We start from the raw sequence: 25,324 nt of genomic DNA, 5'->3' as shown, positions 1-25,324 counted from the left end.
TTATTACATCTGAAAAGACCTACACCTGTTAACCATGATACCTGCCTACACCTGACTCCCAATCTAAGGGATAATCACTCATTGATTCGGTTACATATCCTGTTTGATGACTGCAAAATAGAAAGAATGCCAACACATGAATCACAAAAAAAGTGTTCTGGTTACTGGTTAGCGCTTAGAACCATATTTAGCAGATCATTTATTACAACTTATAGCGCTTGCAGTGTGTTCCAACACAGACAGAAAAACGCACTGCATATGTATACTTTCAATATTTACACACCAAGTACACATATCCAGACAGACATATTATTATTTATGGTACTTATATAGCGCTGTCAATTTACGCAGCGCAGCACTTTACATATACACTGGGGGTTATTTTACGAAAGGTAAATCCACTCTGCACTACAAGTGCAAAGTGCAGTTGAAATTGGACTGACAGTGCACTTGGAAGTGCAGTCGCTTTAAATCTGAGGGGGAAGATCTGAAATTAGGGGAATCTCTGCTGATTTTGTCATCCAATCATGTGCAAGCTAAAATGCTGCTTTTTATTTTCCTTGCATGTCCCCCTCAGATTTACAGCGACTGCACTTCCAAGTGTACTTTCAGTGCATTTGTAGTGCAACAAGGATTTGCCTTTTATAAATAACCCCCATTGCACATTCACATCAGTCATATTAGAAGTAGTTTACTGCTTATGTAGATATGAAAAACAAAAAAAAAAAAACATACCAAGATGTTCAGCATGTTCAGATGAGGCTTCAGTGCCGAATAGTAAATGTGTTGGCATGTGTTATTTTAGCCTGTTCCCTGACAAACATATTATACTAACCTGCTCTGTGCAAGGGTTTTGCACAGAGTGGCCCCGATCCTCCTTTTCTGGGGGGCCTCGGTGGCACTCCAGGCTCCTCATCTTTATTGGGTGCCCCCATGGAGAGCCACTTTCCCCGGGGGCACCCGTGCAGGCGCGCTCACAATTCCGGCTGCTGCGTCCAATGACACAGACAACAAGACTCTGCCTTGCCACTGGCTCGCTGGATTTGATTGGCAGAAGCAGTAGCCAATGGCTCCCACTGCTATCAATCTATCCAATGAGGACCCAAGAGAGCAGCTGGAGTCGCTGGGCTTGTGCACATTGCTGGAACAATCAGGTTTTGGTAAGAAAGGGGGGGGGGCTCTGGGGGAAGCTGCAGCATAAAAGGTTTTTCACCTTAATGCATAGAAATCAATTAAGGTGAAAAACCATGAGATTATACAACCCCTTTAACCTGTAACAAGTACACAAGCGCTGTGCACACTTTGCAGTTGATTAATCCCTTTGTTTCAGGTAAAGTGAATGTTTAAAGCGGGGGTTCACCCTTAGAGGGCACTTTTCCCCCTTCGCTTCCTGCTCGTTATTACTAGGGGAATCGGCAATTTATTTAAAAATATGTGCAGTACTTACCCGTTTACGAGACGCATCCTCTCCGTCGCTTCCGGGTATGGGCTTCGGGAATGGGCGGTCCTTCTTGATTGACAGGTTTCCGAGAGGCTTCCGACGGTCGCATCCATCGCGTCACGATTTTCCGAAAGAAGCCGAACGTCGGTGCGCAGGCGCAGTATAGAGCCGCACCGACGTTCGGCTTCTTTCGGCTACGAGTGACGCGATGGATGCGACCGTCGGAAGCCTCTCGGAAGGCTGTCACTCAAGAAGGAACGCCGGCTCCCGAAGACCCATACCCGGAAGCGACGGAAGAAGATGCAGCTCGAAAACGGGTAAGTACTGCACCTATTTTAATATAAATAGCCGATTCCCCTAGACCGAACGAGCAGGAAGCTAAGGGGAGATTTTTTTTTTTTTTTTTAAATGGGTGAACTCCCGCTTTAAGTATAAAATGTAGACAGATCACTTTCTCTTGCTGAAAGCAGGTAACTTTTTTCAGTGGACAAGCTTAGCAAGTTTAAGAAGTGTTTCAGTGAACACAAGACTGGAATGTTTTTTGTTTTTTTTGTTTTTTTATTGTTAAATGTGTCCGTTTTCAACTAAAATGTTTAAGCCCCTTAACCACTTCAATACCGGCACTTTCACACCCTTTCTGCTCAGGCTTTCAGCGCTGTCACACTTTGAATGACACTTGCACAGTCTTACCCAAATTACTATTTTTTTATTATTTATTTGAGACAGATAGAGCTTTCTTTTGGTGGTATTTTTATTTTTTACTAAACAAACAAAAAAAAAAAATGAAAATGTCTTAGTTTAGTTAGTTCTTTCCTCACACAGTGACAGTGCATGAGGAAAGGAATGAGGATTACCGGCAAGTTTGTTTACAAGTGATCAGCGTTAAATGGACACAGTTAATCACATGGTAAAGGGATTGGCCCTTTACCTCAATCTGTAATCAGCTGTGTCCAAAGGACACAGCAGTCACAGAGTGCACCCGAAGCACACCCCAGGGGGAAGCGTGCACTTGGATTACAGGGTGCCCTCGCAGAACTAGAGAGCCACACTGTAGCCATCTTTCAGCTGTGGTGTGGGTATAAGGTGGTTAAATATTTTTAAGGGCATGTTGTACTTTATCTAGTTTAAGGTGAACAAGTTGGTTTATAGTGTATGGTGTACAACAGCTGCAACTGCATTTAGACACCCATAAATTACTCGATCCGTTTCAATCAGGCTTCCGTCCGGGTCACGGAACAGAAACGGCGCTGCTCAAAATATGGGATGACGCTCTAGAGGCCGCAGACGAAGGAGAATCTTGTCTCCTGATACTGCTGGACCTAAGCGCTGCTTTTGACACTGTAGACCACAGACTACTACTGGCTAGGCTAGCTAAAGTAGCCGGAGTCGCTGAAGGTGTTTTACCCTGGTTCTACTCCTTCTTGGAAAACCGACCACAAATAGTGAAACTGGGGTCTTTCACTTCTGAAAAACGTACGGTGTCATGCGGAGTCCCTCAGGGATCCCCCTTGTCGCCCGTATTGTTTAATATCTATCTTCCCCCTCTCTTTGAAATCATCAGTAACCAGAAGTTACTTTACCACTCCTATGCAGACGACACACAACTGTATTTCCGCATCTACAACAAAAAGGATCATTCTCTTGGACTAGAGAAAAATGCCTCACTCTAATAGATAACTGGATGACAAACATCTTATCCTAAACTCAATGGTTCGAAAACAGAACTTCTCCTGTTTCACGCTAACCGGAAAAATCACCCCGCGTCAACACGGACTCCCCCAAAACTATCACCCCTAGCATCAAAGTCAAAAGTCTCGGAGTCATTTTCGATACCTACATGACAATGGATGCACAAATAGGGTCAGTAGTCAGCGGATCTCATCACCTGCTGCGCCTACTACGCAGACTCACGCCCTTTATCCCGAAAGAGCACGTTGCAGTCGTGGTGGGAACAATCATCAATTCCAGACTCGACTACGCAAATGCCCTCTATCTAGGACTCCCCAAATACCAAATCACTCGTCTGCAAGTCGTTCAAAATACGGTCGCTCGACTAGTGACTGGGAAAAACCCATGGGAATCAATCTCACCTTCACTGAGATCCCTTCATTGGTTGCCAGTAAAAGACAGAATCACTTTCAAGGCACTCTGTCTAATACATAAGTGTATTCAAGGCAACGCCCCCCAATATCTATGCGAAAAAATAAAAGCCCATAACCCAAATCGCATTCTGCGATCCACCAATCAAAACCTCCTCCAGATACCCAAAGCCAGATACAAGTCCAAAGGAGATTGAAGATTTGCAGTCCAAGGACCTCGACTGTGGAATGCACTACCAACCACCATCCGACTGGAGTCGGACCACTTGGCCTTCGGGAGAAAGATTAAAACCCATCCCTTCTGAGGTCAATGGGTTCCTTACCCATGAAATGGATACAGCGCCCAGAGGCGATTCAGTTTGCATGTGTTGCGCTTTACAAGTCTCTCACTCACTCATAGAGCATGGGCATTTCATACGTCTTTTTGGTAAGCCAAAATGCTATTATTTTTTTTAAATGTAATAATTGGACATATTCAATTGTATTATATTGTGCTAAATTTGGTAGGTAATGCAGGGTAACCAGGGGTCAAGTCCTGGGGAAAAAAAGTGTGGGAACTCCCACCCATAATCCACTCCCCCACCAAAAAAAAAAAAATGATACGCTTATATGCATAATTACTAAACTGCAAGTTTTTTTTTTTTTCAATCCACTGTACCTTAATAATCCTTTATGTTACTGGCCGCTTCCTGTATATGGATTCATCGGGTAGTGTGCGGGTATTCCGTCACTTCCTCGCGGCATCGCTGCTTAGTGAAGGATTGGTTCAGGCGGCTCGGCTGCTCTAGTCCTGCAAAGGGAACGGAGTTCCTGCTGTGAAAAAAGTGCAGGGACTCCGTTCCCACGCGTTCCCGCAGGACTTGAGCCCTGAGGGTAACCCTGTTTACTGTGGCTCCAGACACTTGTCTTTTCTACTCCCTGTTATCGCTTTACTGTGTGCTTTCAGGCATTTGAGCATACAAAATAATGCACACATAGCCCAGCTTGCATTGGAAAATTTTACAAATGTTCTTCCATTGCGGAAAACCAGAATTACAAGAAATCGTGTAGCTCTTTTAGACCTAGAATAAGTTATTGGACAAGAAACCGTAGGCATGCCTTAAAAAAAGGAAGTAACTCTCTACAGCAAAATTATCAGACATATTCCTGGGTTCACGCTATTCAGCCTGGCTTCACACTATTGCAAACATAGACATCGAATGTGATTCGCACTGCATTGCTGTGCAGATCACATGCAATGTCTGTGCAATGCGAATTCGGCCATACAGACCACCTAATCAGTACCGCCCATCAGTGAAGATTTAATTACTTATGCTGAACATGTTACATACTAAATATGGTTGTAACATGCATTTTCAGAAGGGTTTAGTTATTCTATAAATTTTTTTGTCTAAGTGCTTGTTTTGATGGACTCTTGTTTACTTTAAACAGGTTTCTCACACATGTCTATGGGAATGCAGAACCGACATGATATAGGTCAAATGCAGGTCAGAGAGAGGTCTAATGCAGGTCAGAGAGAGGTCACAAGCAAGTCAAAGAACCTGAATTCAGCAAAACTTCTATAAATAATATATAGTAAGGTGACCAGATTTTTAAAATGAAATCCGGGGACATATTTTTTCTTTACTACTAATGGAAACAATCAGCGACTCTCTGCCCGTTGCCGCCCGCCTCACAGCCTCTCAAGTCTTACTCTTCGGGTCCCCGGCTACTACTGGATGGGGAGTGGAGGAAGATCACTCCGCCAGGGAAGGCAAGGAGATAGGCAGGTGGCTGGCCAGGATTTGAGCCAAGGCAGAAGAACATGCGAGCGGAGCTGAATGGGCATGCACCCAAAACTGAAGAAATATTCCCTCCGCTCCGACCAGCACATGATCATCAGAAAGGGGCACAGATAATGGGAAAATACAACCCCCCCCCTATGCTAGTAGGCACGGCAGAGCGGGGGTGTGTAATTCTATTTTTTTTATTTTAATTCTGCACTGATTGTCTTTGAAATTGCCCCTGCCCCCTATTAAATCCAATCTGGGGACAAAACCAGGGACAGACTTGGTCCGGGGACAGTGTCCTCAATCAGGGGACTGTCCCCTGAAACTGGGGATGTCTGGTCACCCTAATATATAGTCACAATACAGCAGTACAAAGTCAAAGATCTTTCATAAAAAAGGAATGTTTTGTATCGTAAATGGCCATTTTTCAATCACTAGGTTGTCTTATTATAGATATACGAAAGTCCTTCTGAATTTGCAACAAGGAACATGTAAGCCTCACAACTGCCAGTGGACTGTTGTTGGACAAAGCAGCAGAAAAATAAAGTTGATGCAAGCTCTAAGAAAATAATTTCTTCAGTTTACATGGCTATATATATATATATATATATATATATATATATATATATATATATATATACACACACACACATATACACACACACACACAGTTGCATCTTCAAAAATGAGAATATCATCAAAAAATGTATTTTAGTAATTCAATTCAAAAAGTGAAACTCATATATTTTATATAGAGTGATATATTTCAGGCATTTCTTTCTTTTAATTTTGATGTTTATGGCTTACAGCTAATAAAAACCCAAAATTCAGTATCTCCGAAAATTTGAATACTACATAATACTACCAGTAAAAAAAAAAAAAAGGATTATAATACAGAAATGTTGGCTTTTTGAAAAGTATGTCCATTTACAGTATAGTATGCACTATATCAGGGGTCTCCAAACTTTTTAGCCCGGGGGCCACATTGTAGATTTTATAAATATTCGAGGGCCAAAAAAATGCATTTAAAAATAAATGAATAAAAATTTAAATAATCGCGTCAGAGCCTTACCGCACTTGTGTTCTCGTCAGAGCCTTTTCCTCACGTCTGTGTCCCTGTGAGAGCCTTTCCGCACATCTGTGTGCCCGCCATAGCCTTTCCTCACTCCTGTCTCCGTCAGAGCCTTTCCTCACTTCTGTGTCCCCGTCAGCTCCTTTCCTCACTTCTGTGTCCCCGTCAGCTCCTTTCCTCACTTCTGTGTCCCCGTCAGCTCCTTTCCTCACTTCTGTGTCACCGTCAGAGCCTTTCCTCACTTCTGTGTCCCCATCAGAGCCTTTCTGCACGTCTGTGTCCCCCATACTGATTACACCACCAAATACCCCCCCAATAGAACACCACCACCCCCCCCCCCCAGATACCTGATCACCACCACCCCAGATCACACCGCCTTAAATCTCTCCAATCTGATTACACCCCCCCCCCCCCCCTCATACCTCTCTTCTAACACACCCCTCCACCATCACACACACAGGAATCTGCAGCACACCAGGGTGGGTTAGCTGCCACTGGAACAGGCACAATACCTTCATAGAAATCTGGCAGCTGCACAGAGCGGGAGTCTCCTCCGCTCCAACCTCGTCCTCTGCCACCACTCCCTCAGCCCAACCTCCTCCTCAACCACCACTCCCCCAGCCCAACCTCCTTCTTTGCCACCACTCCCCCAGCCTAACCTCATCCTCTGCCTCCACTCCCCCAGTCCAACCCTCCTCCTCTGTCCCCACTCCTCCAGTCAACCCTCCTCCTCTGCCGCCACTCCCCCAGTCTAACCTCCTCCTCTGCCGCCACTCCCCCCGGCCCAACCTCCTCCTCTGCCGCCACTCCCCCAGCCCAACCTCCTCCTCTGCCGCCACTCCCCCAGCCCAACCTCCTCCTCTGCCGCCACTCCCCGAGCCTAACCTCGTCCTCTGCCACCACACCCCCAGCCCAACCACCTCCTCTGCCGCCACTCCCCCAGCCTAACCTCCTCCTCTGCTGCCACTCCCCCAGCCCAACCTCCTCCCCTGCCGCCACTCCCCCAGCTTGACTCCAGCATGCACAGCCAGCCCATATTCATTCTGCCTGACAGCGGGGCCCCGCCTCCTCCCTGCGTGCATGGGAATCCCCCCCACCGCTCCACCTTCCTCTGAATCATTGGATCCGCTCTGACAGCGGCACACATACATTGCCCCACCTGCCTTCTGCTCTGTCCCACTGCCCGCACGGTGGAATTGAAGCAGGCAGTCTCTGAATGAGCTGTGGGCTGGATAAAACATCAAAGCAGGCCGGGGTTTGATGACCCCTGCACTATACCAATACTTTGTTGGGGCTCCTTTTGCATGAATTACTGCATCAATACGGTGTGGCATGAAGGCAATCACCCTGTGGCCCTGCTGTGGTGATATGGAAGCCCAGGTTGCTTTGATAGCGGCCGTTTAGGTCAGGCGAGTTTGCTGGTCAATCAAGCACAGGGATACCATGACCACTAAACCAGGTATTGGTACTTTTGCCAGTGTGGGCATGTGCCAAGTCCTGCTGGAAAATGAAATCAGAATCACCATAAAGCTGGTCAGCAGAGGGAAGCTTGAAGTTCTCTAGAATTTCCTGGTAGATGATGATTATGATTTAACAATAGTGATTTAAAAATTGATAATAAATGGCTTCAGCCAAACACTAACCATGAGTGAAAGAAAAGTTTTGTGTTATCATTTATAGTCTCTGAAAAATGGTCAAGAAATCATAAATTCTGCCAGGGTATGTAAACTCATGAGCACAACTGTATGTCTATCTATCTATCTATCTATCTATCTATCTATCTACATATATACACATATAGATAGATTGATTATATATATATATATATATATATATATATATATATATATATATATATATATATATATATATATATATATAATCTAAGTACTATGTAAAATAAATGTATTTATTGATATGCAAACTTTAAAAAAATGAGGCATTTTGCAGAAAAACTGTAACAACTGGCATTCAATTGAACAATGCGCCCTTGCTAGGTCTGCAGGCTTGTTTGGAGCAAATCACCAGAGAGCAGCGAGATGTGTTGTAGGTTAAACACAAAAAGGCTTTCTGACAGTCAGATTCATATTCAGACAACAACAAAGGTCACACAAAGTTCAGGATATGTGTCACGTCAGAAGCTGTCCCCCAAAGCAGAAAAATGGTGATGTTATAGGTATTACTTACGGCAGATCAAGCAGCACATCGCCTTGGTTTTGATTTTCACCATTTAGCATCAGTAAAGCCCTTTGAGACTCCAGGCAAGGCCGCTGCCCTATTTTCCTTTTTCCTTGGAGTTTCTGGACTTTTTCACTGCTCCTTGCCCCTGCTTTCCAGAGAGCTGGGATATACGTGCAAGTCTGATGGCAGAGATGTTGTATTGAGAAAAATACACAAACAAATGAATAAATTGTGGGCAATAAAAATAACACATTGCATGAACACTCTTGATAAAAAACACAATCTGAGTAATTGTGACTATTAAAGAATTAAGGGCCCTTTACACCTTAAACTGAGAACAAAGTATTAAGTCAAATTTTTTTAAAAAAAGTACAACCCTATGGTTTAAGGGAATCCCATGCCTGCAAAAGTCATAAACATGTAAATAAAATTGAGGTTGTGCGTGGACACTCACTTTTATGCCGCGTACACACGATCAGGCTTTTGCCCAGCCAAATCACATCGGAAAAATATAGAACATGTTCTATATCTAAACTTCGATGGAATTCATCTGAATTTCCGATGAAAAAACTCTGATGGGGCTACACACGATCGGAAAATCAGATAGAAAAAGTCCAACTGACTTTTTCCTTCAGAAATTCCGATCGTGTGTACAGTGCATTAGCCTTTCATAGCTGTCAAGGGTAAAGGTGGGCATTGACATACCATGGCCTACATATATTGACAAAGATCTTAAAAAGTAACTCAACTTTTGTTGGGGGAAAAAAAAAATTCCCCCCCGGGTGATCAATGTACATTGCAAGGATTTTACCAATTGTTACAAATTCCTACCTTTTGTTATTCTGAAGAAATGCTGTTTGTCTCTCTGTGTCTATGTGAATGGGAGTGACTTTTTTCATTATTGATCACCTGCTGCATCTGCAGAGTTCTAATGAGGGAAGTGGCAGGGTCTGAATCACTTTAGACATCATTAAAGTGGTGTTCCAGCTTAGGGAAAAAAGATTCAAAGTCAGTAGCTACAAATTATGTAGTTGTTGAGTTTTAATATAAGTACCCTTTTGGCTTCACAGCTGGTTCCCTACTGCTCATCCACAAAGCTCTTTTCAAACTGGTCCGGCGGCAGAGGAAGGAGGCTAAATTTCTGAGGGATGGCCCTACGGCACAGTCTCCTAGAAGTGGGGATGGGTACCTGTCAAAAACAGGTACCCCCTCCCCCTGAAAGGTGCAAAATATGGCACCGGAGGGAGGGAGGTAGCAGATCAGCGGAGCTTCCGCTTTTGGGTGGAACTCCAATTTAATCCTTTGGGAGTATCTCAATAAAAACTGAAATGTATGTTGCAGAGGATGCCTAAAATCTGACTTTTATTTTAGGCCCCTTTCACACTGAGGAGTATTTCAGGCATTTTAGCGCTAAAAACTGCGCATAAATAACACCTGAAATACTCCTGCCCAGCATTCTCAATGTGAAAGCCTGAGGGTTTTCACACTGAGACGATGCGCTGGCGGGAGAAAAAAAATCTTTGGAGTGGTGAGGGGAGTGGTGTGTATACCGCTCCTTCCCATTGAAAACAATGGGATACCACGGTAATACTGCCAGCAATGCGCCTCTGCAGAGGCGTATTGTGGGCAGTATTAACCCTTTTTCGGCCGCTAGCGGGGGTAAATACTGCACCGCTAGCGGCCGAATACCGCCGCAGTTCCTCAGCAATTCCGATGGTATAGAGCCGCTAAAAATAGCGGCGCTATACCGCACCTACTGCTCCAGTGTGAAAGGGGCCTTAGTGCAGACTTATGGGAAAATCAGTCAGCCAATCACACATGCAGGACATTAGATTTCTGGGAGTCGTTCTTTCTGTACAGCATCATATTAAATTGCATTTTACTTGCACTGTGGTTCAAAAAAGTAGAGGAAATCAAACACATGGAGGATCTGATACTCACAGCACAGAACAGACAGGAGGCGTTCTCTAACACATGGCAGATGTGGAACATGTTTGTCTATTCGGATGAGGGCCAGGCCCTCCGGGGGATCCCGGCGGAAGAGCAGGTAGGCTCTCCAGGGCGGGATCGCCCGACCTGTACAAGTTAGGATACAACTGTGGAGCAGCAGATGGGGTTGACGCTCCATGCTCATGGGTACGCTAACCCCCCCCCCCCCGCTTCTCTCGGACTATGCTATTTCTTACCTGTTCTTTACTTTCCCTCTGTCCCCCACTCTGGGGGATTTCTTGTTGTAAATACGAAAAAAAGCTCGGGATTGGGCCCATGGGGACCTAGGGCTTTTCATCAACATTCACGGGTGGCACACAAGTCTCTACCAGGAAGTGAGGAGGGGTATTTTCTTTCGACCCCTGTTCGCTCTGGTACATATGAGAACCTCGGCCGGGTGGCTGATTATGGTCGGACGCCAAAGGGAAGCTATTGGGTTGTCGCTGCCGCATATTTTGATTGTGTTGTGTGACAATGAAAGTATGTTCATTGTACTATGTGCCAGCAGACTAATTTACTTGTATGATGTTTCCCCGATGTTTGTGTTTTTACCCTGTACCATGTGGACCCGTGTGCACCCCTTTCCCGTAATAAATAAACAATTAAAAAAAAAAATGCATTTTACAGAAAATTACAGCGCTGCAGATTTAAAAGGAAAGGTAATATTTTTTATATTGATATTTTACACTATGGGGTTTATTTACTAAAGACAAAGTGCACTTGGAAGTGCAGTAGCTGAAGATCTGAGGGGGATATGCAAGGAAAATAAAAGACAGCATTTTAGCTTGCACATGATTGGATAATGAAATCAGTACAGCTTCCCCTCATTTCAGATCTTCCCCTCTGATTTACAGCAACTGCACTTTCAAGTGCACTTGTAGTGCATAGTGGATTTTCCTTTAGTAAATCAACCCCTATGGCTTGTGTTGCAATTGTATATGCTACAGTATATTATTATTGATTTTTTATGTGTGATATTTCAACATAGTACAAATATAATACAATTTAAAATAGAAGACTAGAATTACACTTTAAGATAAATTCTCTTCTCTAGAAAGCCATCCGAACTTTGCTGGAGCACAGGACAACTATGTAAAACTAGATGTTGTCTAGTCTATAAAACAAACACACGTTAATTACATAGCTTTGAGGATGCAAGCAAGATTGTTGATTTGCACCACAAATATTAATGTTTTCTGTCTATTCAGTATAAAAGGGAGAGATCTAAGCTTTGTGCCGTCTTTACAGTGTTTTTTTTTCAAGCTGCAATTTGTTTAGATAGAAACTTGAGACTATGCTTGTGTATGTGCCCTAAGGGTTAACTTTGTGCAATGATGTGTTAAAGCTAAAGGGACAGTTCTGAGTGATAACAGCTGCCCCTCTGCCAAGACCTGACCTGAAAAATTAGTATGAGCAGTCAGAGCTAATTAGGAGGTGAGTAAGGACAAATATCCCTACAGGTTCTTTGCAGATTTGCTTGATAAAGGCTATGTGAAATGCACAACAGCAAAACATGCTTTAAAATGCCTCAACGATGGCAACGCAATTGGAACGTTTACTTGTCAATTGTATAACCATGGTGGAGTCTAGGGATGACTTATTTTTTGCCCTAGAAAGGGAAGAATTTTCAGGTATTGAAAATGGTCAAAACATTACATTCTGGTATTAAACCATAAACTACTTTGTAGTCAAAGGGTAAATTAACCACTTCAATACGGGGCATTTGCACCCCCTTCCTGCCCAGGCCAATTTTCAGCTTTAAGCACCGTCGCGCTTTAAATGACAATTGCGCGGTCATGCGACGTGGCTCCCAAACAAAATTGAGGTCCTTTTTTCCCCACAAATAGAGCTTTCTTTTGGTGATATTTGATCACCTCTGCATTTTATGCGCTATAAACAAAAAAAGACCGTCAATTTTGAAAAAAACCCACAATGGCCCGGATTCACATACATTGGCGCATATTTATGCCGGCGTAGCGTATCTAATATACGCTACGCCGACGTAGCGCAGAGAGGCAAGCACCGAATTCACAAAGCACTTGCCTCCCAAACTGCGCTGGGTTCCCTCAGCGTAAGCCGGCGTAGGTGGAAGTGGGCGTGAGCCATGCTAATGAGGCGTGACCCCATGCAAATGATGGCCCGAGCGCCATAAAGATACGAATAACGTACGACGCATGCGCCGTATCGTGGACGCATCCCAGTGCGCATGCTCAGAATCACGTCGGAAATACTCCCTAAGATTCGACGGATCACTGCCTATGACGTGAACGTAACCTACGCCCAGCCCTATTCACGTACTACGTAAACAACGTAAAATACGACGGCTGCGTCCCCTGGTTCATACCTTAGCATGAGTTGCACCTCATATATAGGGAATAACTTTACACCGGACGTACGACTTACGCAAACCGCATATATTATGCGCTGGGCGCAAGTACGTTCGTGAATCGGCGTATCTCCCTCATTTGCATATGTGCATAGAAAATCAATGGGAGCGGCAAATGCGCCCAGCGTAAATATGCGCCCACGATACGACGGCGTAGGCAAGTTACGTCGGTCGTAGGAAGCCTATTTTCAGGCGTATCTAGTTTTGTGGGCACGGCGCACAGATACGACGGTGCATATTTCCGCGGCGTATCTCGAGATACGTCAGTGTAAGTGCTTTGTGAATCCGGGCCATTATTTTTTACTTTTTGCTATAATAAATATCCCATTTTTAAAATATATATATATATATTATTTTTTTTTCTCAGTTTATTCTTTTTACATATTTTTGGTAAAAAAAAATTGCAGTAAGTGTATAGTGATTGGTTTGTGCAAAAGTTATAGCGCCTACAAAATGGGGGATAGATTTCTGACTTTTTTTTTTTCTTTTCTTTTTTACTAGTAATGGCAGTTATCTGCGATTTTTACCCGGACTGCGATATTGCGGCAGAGAGGTCGGACACTTGGAAATTACATATGTTACTTGCATGATATTAAGACAAAATAATAATGCTGCGTGATTACTAAACCCTAGGGATGAGCTTTGAGTTCGAGTCGAACCCATGTTCAAAACAAACATTGCCTGTTCGGCGAACAGCGAACAATTTGGGGTGTTCGCAGCAAATTCGAAAAGCCGCGGAACACCCTGTAAATGTCTATGGGAGAAATCTTAAGTGATAATTTTAAAGGCTTATATGCAAGTTATTATCATAAAAAGTATTTGGGGACCTGGGTCCTGCCCCATGGGACATGTATCAATGCAAAAAAAAGTTTTAAAAACTAATGTTTTTTCGGGAGCAGTGATTTTAATAATGCTTAAAGTGAAACAATAAATGTGAAATATTCCTTTAAATTTCGTACCTAGGGGGTACGTATAGTATGTCTGTAAATTAGCACTTGTGTCCCGGCCATACAGAGAAAAGTCATTGATAGTCATTGATAAAAAAAAAAAATGCGCGGGGGTCCCCCCAAATTCAATTACCAGGCCCTTCAGGTCTGGTATGGATTTTAAGGGGAACTCCACCCCAAATGGCGGAGTTTCCCCCAAAAATCTATACCAGACCCTTTATCCAAGCACGCAACCTGGCAGGCTGCAGGAAAAGAGGGGGGGGGACGAGAGAGCGCCCCCCACCCTCCTGAACCGTACCAGGCCACATGCCCTCAACATGGGGGTCTGTGACCCCTCAAAGCACCATGTACCCATGTTGATGGGGACAAGGACCTCATCCCCACAACATTTGCCCGGTGGTTGTGGGGGTCTGCGGGCAGGGGGCTTATCGGAATCTGGAAGACCCCTTTAACAAAGGGGATCCCCAGATCCCGCCCCCCCCATGTGAATTTGTAATGGGGTACATTGTACCCCCTACCATTTCACAAAGAAAGTGTAAAAAAATGGGGAAAAAAACACACAGACACCATTGGGATAAGTCCTTTATTAAAAAAAAAAATAATAATAATAATAAAAAAAAAAAGAAGAAAAAGAGATTCCAGCGGTGGTAATCTACTCTCAGTCTGCACGCCAATGCTGTCGGTATCCTGCGATGGATGCTCTCCTCTCCTCTCCGGGGTCCAGCGATGGATGATCTCCTCTCCATCCAAGTCCAGGCTCCAGCAATGAGATGTCCAGCGCAGCGCATCCTGTCTCCACTGGAGACACCCCGGGAATATCGTCTCCGCAGCCTGACAGGTCTTATGTAGCTGAGGGTGGGGCTACCCGCCAAGTGACCCCGTCCCCCTCTGACGCAAGGGGAAACTCATGCCTTCCCATTGACGCGACGGTGACCCCACTCCCTTCTAAAGTAATGCAGGTTTCCCGTTGCATCAGAGCGGGGCAGGGTCACCCGTCACGTCACTGGGTAAGCCCGGGATTCCCCTTACGTCTGAGGGGGACGGGGTCACGTGACAGGTGGCCCCGCCCTCAGCTACATAAGACCTGTCAGGCTGCGGCGACAATATTCCCGGGGTGTCTCCGGTGGAGACTGGATGAGTTGCGCTGGACATCTCATCGCTGGAGCTTGGACATGGATGGAGAGGAGATCATCCATCGCTGGACCCCGCAGAGGAGAGCATCCATCGCAGGATACCGACAGCGTGGGAGTGGAGACCGAGAGTGGATTACCACCGCTGGAATCTTTTTTTTATTTTTAATAAAGAACTTATCCCAACGGTGTCTGTGTTTTTTTTTTTTTTTACATTTTCTTTGTGAAATGGTAGGGGTACAAAGTACCTCATTACCAATTCACATGGGGGGGGGGGGCGAGATCTTCCAGATTCCGATAAGCCCCCCGCCCGCAGACCCCCACAACCACTGGGCAAGGGTTGTGGGGATGAGGCCCCAAAGCATCCTCCCCGTGTTGAGGGCATGTGGCCTGGTTCGGTTCAGGAGGGGGCGCTCTCTCGTCCTCCCCTCTTTTCCTGCGGCCTGCCAGGTTGCGTGCTCAGATAAAGGGTCTGGTATGGATTTTTGGGGGGAACTCCACGCCATTTTTTTTTTAATATGGGGTGGAGTTCCCCTTAAAATCCATACCAGACCTGAAGGGCCTGGTAATTGAATTTGAGGGGACCCCTACGCATTTTTTTTCAGCGAAGACTTTTCTCTGTATTGCTGGGAGCCGACAATTCATTATAGCCACGAGTACTTTTAAATTACTTTTTTTCCTTCAGAAAGTACACTTTGTGCAGGGACAATTCTAAGCACAGGAAACAAGCGCTACTTTACAGGCATACTATACACACCCCCTAGGTACGAAATTTAAAGGGATATTTCACTTTTATTGTTCACTTTAAGCATCATTAAAATCACTGCTCCCGAAAAAAACGTTTGTTTTTAAAACTTTTTTTTGCATTGATACATGTCCCCTGGAACAGGACCTGGGTCCCCAAACACTTTTTATGACAATAACTTGCATATAAGCCTTTTTCATGTTCGTATCCCATAGACTTTAACAGTGTTCGGATGTTCAAACAAATTTATTTCCTGTTCGCAGGTTCTGATGCGCACCGAACTGGGGGGGTGTTCGGCTCATCCCTACTAAACACGTGACAAAGCTGGTTAAATTGACCTGGGGATTATTCAGCTCAGTGATAGTAGCAAGGGCCAAGTCAGTCCGAACTGGGGTTTTAGTGCTTGCCAGTCCCCACTTTTATTGAAAAGGAAAAAGTCAAAGTCCTAACATCTGGATTTCCATACTGCGGGGGGGTTTCAGTTTCCCACAACATCAATTTAACACAAACTGTTCAGCCTCCTGTTTCTCTCATGCCCCAGCCTTGTCAGAATGCCTCTCAATCAGGCTAGTGTCTTGGTCGGACAGGCTGCTCCCTCCACAGCATACCACAGTGACCAACACGTCTTTGTCAGATGTCAGGCTGGAGAAGGTACCTGTCTGCCACATTGAACAGACCTGGACATGAGCACACCCTGCCCCTGAAGCCGTTTGTCTTCTGGAAAGGGAGCCCTCCTGACTCCTATGCTGAGGCCTGCAGTCCCCTGGCTGGAGCCCACACCCGTCTCTTGATGAGAGCTCTGAGTTATGCCCAAGCCTATCAGTATAAGGGTTGTACGTACCTGGACACATGCCCTGATGGCCTTCAGCAAGACCTGGAACCCTGGGTTAGAGATTTCTTCCCTTCCCAAAGCACTTCAAAATCTCCAAATGATGGTGCCCAATTCGGGAATACCAAAATCCAGAGAAAGCTGTGAAATGTTTTCTCTGCTCAAAATCGATACTTCAGAGTCCCCCAGTTAACATGTATGCAAATCCTGCATCCCTTTTGCCTACTTTTAGGCTAGGTTCACATTACTGCTCTGTGATTTCATCCAATTTTCACTGTGATTATGTAGTCCAACTTGGTTGTGTTTTGGATTTGTTTTACAGATTCTATGGGGCCAAAATCGACTGAAGTTGCACCTGAAATTGTATTAGTGTGAACCAGGCCTCATACAGTGGCGGGGGCCTTCACTGTCACTATATATTTATTTTTTTACACCATAACAGGAAATATTAGATATGGATTAAAAGCATGAAATCATTATGACACCTGCTAATGGTTATCCATTAAATGCTGAGACTAAAGCCTCGTACACACGCACGGTTTTCTCGGCAAGAACCAGCAAGAAAACTGCTGGCAGAGCTTTCTTGCCGAGTAAACCGTGCGTGTGTACGAGGCTTTGAGGTTTCTCGTCAAGAAAACTGTCCAGAATCTAGACGAGAAAAATAAAGAACCCATTCTCTATTTTCTCGTCGTGAGATTCTCGGCAGTGTTTTTTCTTGCCGAGAAACCCGAGGGTGTGTATACTTACTTCTCCATGGAAACCCGTGCATGCTCGAAATGACTTTGACGCATGCGCGGTAGCTTCCAAGGCATAGGTAGGGTTAAGCAAGATGGCAGCGACGGCATCAAATATGATGATCACATGCTCGTCGTAGTGACGTCACCGCGTTTGTGCCATTCTTTTGAATGGCCCGTGTGTACACTCGGCCGGCAAGAGAATCTCGTCAGGGCTTAAGCCAATTTAAAGAGGCTCTAAAGGTAAAATGTTTTTTACCTTAAAGCATTCCTTGCATTAAGGTAAAAAATGTTCTACCACTTTGTTAGCTACCCCTCCCCCCCCAATACTTACCTGAATCCACTATTGATCCAATGATGTGCCCGGTTGCATTTGTTTTCTCACTTCTCTCTGCTCTTAAAAGCCATTGGCTCTTACTGCTGTCAGTCAAATCCTGTAAAGAGGGAGCGGAGGACAGGGCTGAGCCACATTATGTGTATCTATAGATGCATACAGTCTGGCCAGGGCCATCTTTTCCATTGGGCACGCTGGGCAGTTGCCCGGGGGGCCTGCTTGCCTGGGGGGCCCCACCGGCTGCCCAGCAACTCCAGTAAAAAATTGTGGAGAGTGACGGGTTAGAACTGCTAATGCCCAGTTTGCGGAAATCACAGAGAAGATCTGATCCTCCATTAGTGCGGGGGGTTGCTGATGTAAGGGGGGAGTGAATGCAAAAATGTAAGGGGGCACTGATATAAAGGTTCCCCCTCCTATATTAGTGACCCCCCTTACCTTCGTGTATTTACTCTACGGAAGGTGGTCTCTGGTCACCAGAGTGCCCCCCACATCAGAGTTCCCCTTTACATCAGAGTCTGCAGGATTCCCCCTTACAATGCAAGGGGGAACTCAGTCTGCGGACCCTGATGTAAGTGGGAAAGAGAAAGCAGTGGACTCTGATATAAGGTGGTCTCTGGTCACCAGAGCCCCCCTCCACATCAGAGTTCCCTCCTTAGATCATGATCTGCAGCGTTCCCCTTTACATAAGAGTTCCCTTTCACTGTAAGGGGGATCCCTGCAGACTCTGATGTAAGAGGAAACTCTGTTCTGGCTGGGTTAGAGTATCCTGACCTCCATGTCAATGAAGACATTTTATAGTTTAAATACTGACATTTGCATTGTTCGGCACTGAAAACTGTAATTTTAGGTACTTTTTTTTGCACTGGCAGTAAAAGATGTGTTCTGCCAGTAAATTTTATGATTTTTGTCAGTAAATTCTCGTGCGTGATTGTGTAGACAGGGCCCCAGTGCACTGTATTGCCCGGGGGCCTATAATGCTCTTAAGATGACACTGAGTCTGGCTCAGGAGCGAGTCAACCACAGGTCAACAGCACTGGTGGGGGACGCCAGAAGAGGAGGTTTTGGGCTGCTCTGTGCAAACAGGTAAGTATAGCACATTATTGTAAAAAAAATAAAAAAACTTTACAACCTAACTTCTGCAAGCTATAATTTTGCATGAAAATGCCTTAAAATACAATCCATAAAAAGTCTCCTTACTGCACTGCTGCTGTAACAGAAAGGTTGAGGTAATGCTATGAACATAGAGTTTGTTAGTACCATGTCCACGTGTGTGCATATCTATATCTGTGACTGCTTACCAGCTTCTCCAAAGTTATTGGCTCAGAGGGCATGTTAACACTGTTCTCTAGGTAAAGGTTCTTGAATATCATTTCTGAGACCAACATCTGAAGCCAAGATGAAGCAATAGAACAAACAAACTGTTCTTTTTCTTCTAGAGTAAACTCTGAAATAAAAGCAAAGGCCTGACTTTACAAATGTAAAGGAAATTTCCAGCTTATACAATGCTGGCTTTAAACAAAACAAATGTTCTCCACACAACTATACTTTAATATACACTCTCTTAAAACTATATTCATGGCAAGCAGCAAATGATTCAGATGAATTATGAATATGTGATTTGTTTTACAATTCTGTTCAACCTGTCTTATAACCTTGACCCCCTCTTACCCAAACTGTATTGTCATATACCGTGTTTCCCGAAAATAAGCCTGGGTCTTATATTAATTTTGGACACCAAAAACACACTAGGGCTTATTTTCGGGGGTAGTGCTCGCCATGCAGGAATCCCCAGTATAAACATACCAGTAAAAGGATCATATAATGCAAAAGGTGCTGCTGCAATACAACTGTGCAAACACCCTTACAGTATATTGCTGCTCGGCGCTTCTATCGCCTGCCCCAAGCTGTCTTCTCTGCTCTGAACACTGCAGGGAGGGGGGCCGAGACCCACCCGTGCTCGTGCTTCCATCGCTTACCCCAAGCTGTATTCTCCACTCTGAACACTGCAGGCAAGGGGGCCTGAGACCCCGCGCCAACAGCTAGGAGATCAGAGACACACACACACACCGCCGTAACAGTGTATTATACCGCGTTTCCCGGAAAAGCACTTCAAACTAGGGCTTATTTTTGGGGTAGGGCTTATATTGCAGCCCTCCTGGAAAATAGCGCTAGGTCTTGCTTTTGGGATAGGTCTTATTTTCGGGGAAACACTGTAGTCTACTTTACACTGAAGCTACAACCCAGCTTGGTCCAAAACACACCCATAGCCCGTTGATTGGCAATAAAAGCACACTTATGAAACCATTCCTCAATGCTACCCCATTCCTCTCACAGCCTGCGGGTGCTACCATATAGGCGATGACCAGAGGCTGAAATAAAGACAGATTTCTGAATTTGCATGAATTGCATTCATAATTAACACATTTTTAACAAATACATTACGACATGAATCAGTTTTTTTCATATTTTAATGGAGTTAAGCTTTAAGTAAACAATGTAATTAAATTTGATTATTTCCAAAGAGGATGTTCTTTGTAGGTTTTTGTTGCACCATTACCCCTGCAGGTTCTATACACATAGGAGCAATGCAAATGTCTAGGGGGAAAAAAATGACCATACCTTCACATGAAACACAGATGTAGTATAGAAAATCACTGGCCACCTGATGCAGCAAATTCTTGTTTAGGTAGAATCCAAGCAGTATCCAGAAGTCCACAGTAGCTGCCAGCATCCCATTCAATAGTGTGGCAATCTCTTCAGATAATACCTTTACATAATGAAATCATATCAGTAAAATCACAACATACAATACAGTAAGTAAAACACAATGATGTCATTCAAATGCTTTGTGCACACTTTCATAGCCAAAAGCTAAAAAAAGTAAAAACGTATTCTAATTAAAAGCTGCCTATAGACCAATGAGAGACAAAAAGAAGTTGACCATCCAGGCACAAGCCACACATCTACTACCTGACAGTGGAATTCTTCATAAAATATGTTCAACTGACAGTTTGTGTTCATTTCTAAAGCCCCATACACACTATTCGATTTTCTGAAGATTTTTGTCTTCAGATTTACCAAAACATCTTGGTTTAAATGAAACGTCGACACCACCTTAGGAAGGAAGGTAGGATGGGGACATAACACAATTTTGTCTTTGTGACAAACTAAATAAGCTGCTAATTCAGAAACTCTCCTAGCAGAGGAGATAGCAACCAAAAAGGCCAATTTCCTACTCAAATGAATTAACGGAATATGGGGCCAAATCCACAAAGATCCGGCGTAACATAAATTTTTCCATTTAGGTTACACTGCCTTAAAATTTCTACCTAAGTGCCCGACCCACAAAGCACTTACCAAGAAATTTTGGGCTTTGCAACTTAAATTCCGCCGGCGCAAGGCTTTCCTATTTTCATGGGGGCGATTCCCATTTAAATTAGGCGCGCTCCCGCGCCGGCCGTACTGCGCATGCTCGTGACGTCATTTTCCCGACGTGCATAGCGTGAAATTACGTTACGCCGAGCTTTGTGGATTGCGACGAAAAAAAAAATCAAAATTAAAAAAAAATCGCGTCGCTGGACAGAAAGGTCTGTTTTTACAAGGTGTAAACAGTTTACACCTTGTAAAAGCAGCCCTAATTTTGCGTTTGCAAACTAAAACTTACGGAGAAAAAACGAAGCTGAAAAGCTTCGTGGATCTCCGTAAGTGCTAATTTGCATACCCGAGGCGGCATTTCGACACAAAATGCCCCCAGCGGCGGATGCGGTACTGCATCCTAAGATCCGGCAGTGTAAGTCCCTTACACATGCCGGATCTTCTGCCTAACTATGGAAAACTGATTCTGTGGATCAGTTCCATAGTTAGGAACAGGGATACGACGACGTAACTGCTGTTTTGTGGATTTGGCCCATGGCGAATAGGTTCAAAGGACTGCTATTGAAAGACCGACAGACTCTTCCGAAATGTATAGTGTCAACGGTATAGGACCTCCCCCTCCTCTTTCTTTTTTTTGATATTCCCTTTATTGGTCTCCCGTTGATGGGCCTATGGTCCTTATATCTCTCTATGATGTATCTGACATTCCTTGTCTTGGACGTTAAATGTCTATGTTTTGTATACTTTGTTTTTGTTATTGTGCTCTTATTTGACTCACCAGGATTGTACCAGAATGTGCCCATTCGTGTGACAAACTGGAAATGTCTGTTATTGTACTCTGTGTTTTAATCCTCAATAAAAAATTTGAAAAGAAAGACCGACAGAACTAGATTCAAATCCCAAGGGCATAAGGGAGGTTTGACTGGTGGATTTACCCGCAGTACTCCCTAAATAAATGGCCGGACTAGTGAACGAGATGCCAGCAGTCTCTGAAAGAAAATTTAAAGAGCCGAGATTTGACCCTTAACCACTTGCCCACCGGGTTAATTTTGGCACTTCTCTCCTTCATGTAAACATCACAATTTTTTTTCTAGAAAATTAATCAGAACCCCCAAACATTATATATTTTTTTTTTTAGCAGACACCCTAGGGAATAAAATGGCGGTCATTGCAACTTTTTTTCTCGCACGGTATTTTTCAAACACCTTTTTTTGGGGAAAAAAAAACGGTTTCATAAATTAAAAAATAACAAAACAGTAAAGTTAGCACAATTTTTTTGCATAATCTGAAAGATTATGTTACGCCGAGTAAATAGATACCTAACATGTCACGCTTTAAAATTGCGCACATTCATGGAATGGCGCCAAACTTCGGTACTTAAAAATCTCCATAGGTGACGCTTTAACATTTTTTACAGGTTACTATTTTCGAGTTTTTAGAGTAGGTTTTTTTAATTTTATTTTACTTAATTTTTTTTATTTTTACACTTTAAAAAAAAAAATAAAGTTTTGATCACTTTTATTCCTATTACAAGGAATGTAAACATCCCTTGTAATAGGAATCAGTGTGACAGGTCCTCTTTATGGAGAGATGTGGGGTCAATAAGACCCCATATCTCTCCTCCAGGCTTACAAGCATGAAATCGGTGAAAAAAGAATCACCGATCACATGCCGACAGCCGCGATTGCGGCTTTGTTTACTTTCGGGTACCGGGCGTGACGTCATAACCTCGCGCCCGGTCCTCCGACGGTAATAGAGATGACTGTGACCGTCTGGTCACCAGTCATCTCTATGGTTCTGCAGCGAGCGCCGAACGATTCGCTCTCCGGGCCCCCGATGGCACGGGAGAGCCCGGAGAAGCACCGGATGGCGGCGGGAGGGGCGTCCGCCGCCGCTTTGATCGTTCTTATGGTGCAGAGAATCGGCGGCTGAAGACGGCGATATCTAAATGATGCTTGTAGCTGCAGGCATCATTGAGATATCACCGTTCAAAGTGGAGGACGTCCCAGGGACGTCTTTGGTGGTAAAGAGGTTAATGGTACTCAGGGCTAGTTTCATATCTACTCCCAATTGACAAAAAGCCAGAATCCAACTAGTGGCATACTTCTGAGGGTTCCACCCTCTGGGTTCACACCAGGAAACATATGCCTTCCAGATTCTATAATAGATGAGCCCGACTTTCTAGCGTTAATGAGAGTGGAGAGAACTGGACTCGAGAGCCCACGTTTCTTCAATATGTAGGTTTCAACAGCCAAACCGTCAAACTTAGCTTTCGTAAGGAAGGATGGAACACTGGACCCTGTGATAGCAGGTCTTGGCAGAGTGGAAGAATTCAAGGTTCCCCTACCGCCATCCTTATGATTTCGGTGTACCAGGCTCTTCTGGGGCAATTTGGAGCCACCAGGAGAACAGGTATCCCCTCTTTTTTGATTTTGCAAAGTAGTCTCTGCAAGAGCGGAACCAGAGGGAATGCATAGATCAGTGAAAACTGATCCCAGGGAATCATTAGTGCATCCATTCCGAAGTCTAGGGGATCTCTTATCCTTGACACAAAGGTGTCCAACTTCTTGTTGACCCTGGAAGCTAGTAAGTCTACATATGGGGTCCCCCATTTCTGGCATATAGTCTGAAAAACCTTGTGGTGGAAAGACCACTCTCCTGGTAACAGCTGCTGGCGGCTCGGGTAATCCGCTTACCAATTTGGGCACTTTCCAAGACCCCACCCTGTTGGCCTTAGGTCCAGATGGTTCTAGCAGTGACAGTGAGCAAACTCACTGTGGACCTTTGCGTTTAGGAAATGTTAATGAGGGTCTGCTTCCTCAAACCTTTACTCTTCCTCCAACCCTAGAAAGGAAGGGAGAGGAAACTCACAAGGTAGCTCCTGTGGTGATGAAGTCCTAGAATGCCTTTGGTCACTCTACCATACATTCTTGCAGATGCCTGCTAATTGTTCCAGCATTGTGGTAAAGGCAGCAGAAAATCCACAAGATCCCCCCCCTATTAAACTCTGTCATGTTTGCTGTGCCTGCAAAGGGTGCAATACTCACAGTGCCAATCAAATGTAAGAACAGCCTTACAGTGTACCATGCAGAGTCCCAAAATCCTCCTGTTGCAAGGTGGCCAGTGTTGTATTTCGTAGAGCTGCTGTAGGTGCATCCTGCATGGTCAGTAGCAGGACAAGAAAGAGCCAAATTAAAAATGATTGCTATTTATGCGTAGTGCGTCATCTGGGTTGCACCACTACATTACACCGGGAGCGCACACGCATGCCCAGCACCTTTGCCAACAGAGACTCTCAAAGCGCCTGCACAGTGCTACTAGGACACTCTCTGATGGAGTCAGCACACCGCTTTTGGGCACCACAGAAGTTAGGCATTACCATGCCCCAAGTGCCTCCAAAACCTCCAGGGGCAGGAACCAGCATTGGGGACACCAGATAGGGTCAACTTAATCTGAACATCACAGAGCCGTTCTGGCTCAATCTTCACCAGTCCAGGTCAGACATAACGCACAGGGGCTTCAAGGACTGGGCTCCGCCATAGCAGACCACAGGCCTGGACCTGTATAGCAACCCGGTAATGCTACTTCTCAAGATGCAACTACCCACCAAGGTGAGCATCTGTGGCAGGATCCAGAGCTATAAGCAGCTTACAGGCTGACACCCCTCTTCACACCAGGGTTTGGTTACAGTTCTTCAAAGAAAATCCAAAGGAAAAGATTCAAATAATTGCAGCTACTCTGGAATACTGAGGGTAAGCAGCAAAACGCACATGTAAATCCTCATGAACTGTATCAAAGTAAGAAAGCACTCTTAGTAAAGAGAATAAGGTCCATCACTCCAATGCTGGGAGTGAGAGGGGTTAGACAAGACTGAAACAAGCTTGCTATTTGCCAGTGACCAATCACTTGAAAGTAATGTATAACCCAATGGTACAAGAATTACACAGTTGTGTCCTGATTTGTGTACTTCTTAATTGAAACTGCAAAGTCTTTTCTCATTAGAAGCCCCAGTGTATGCAGTTCCCTACATGTTTCAGTAAAGTAAAGACATATCCACAGATTTGACACTTTTGCTATCTAGCGTTCGCAAAAGAAATACATTTTTGCATCTGATTATACAATGTTGTTATAATGAAAAATACATTTAAAATAACGCTGCCCAAAATTATTTATAGATTTCTGAATGGAGCTTGTACAATTGTACTCAAGTATGCAGGCCTGATCTGAAGTTCCCCCAGCCATAACAGAATTTACTATGAAGGATTTACAAATAGTTTTCATAGACACAACTAT

The 25,324-nt window shown here is 44.4% G+C and overlaps 1 protein-coding gene across 1 annotated transcript in view; it reads right to left on the bottom strand.

Annotated features, from left to right (window-relative positions):
• Positions 1-25,324, bottom strand: part of SLF1 (SMC5-SMC6 complex localization factor 1) — a 157,707-nt gene that overhangs the window by 28,047 nt on the left and 104,336 nt on the right. Inside the window, exons 12-14 of the mRNA XM_040342271.1 lie at positions 20,276-20,423; positions 18,955-19,100; positions 8,569-8,741 (exon numbers count right to left, since the gene is read on the bottom strand). Coding sequence (XP_040198205.1) covers positions 8,569-8,741; positions 18,955-19,100; positions 20,276-20,423 — 467 coding nt within the window. The remainder of the gene's footprint in view (positions 1-8,568; positions 8,742-18,954; positions 19,101-20,275; positions 20,424-25,324) is intronic.

The sequence above is a fragment of the Rana temporaria genome, chromosome 1 (assembly GCF_905171775.1).
Source record: "Rana temporaria chromosome 1, aRanTem1.1, whole genome shotgun sequence".
Lineage (NCBI taxonomy): Eukaryota > Metazoa > Chordata > Amphibia > Anura > Ranidae > Rana > Rana temporaria.
This window is presented reverse-complemented; position numbering and strand designations above follow the sequence as displayed.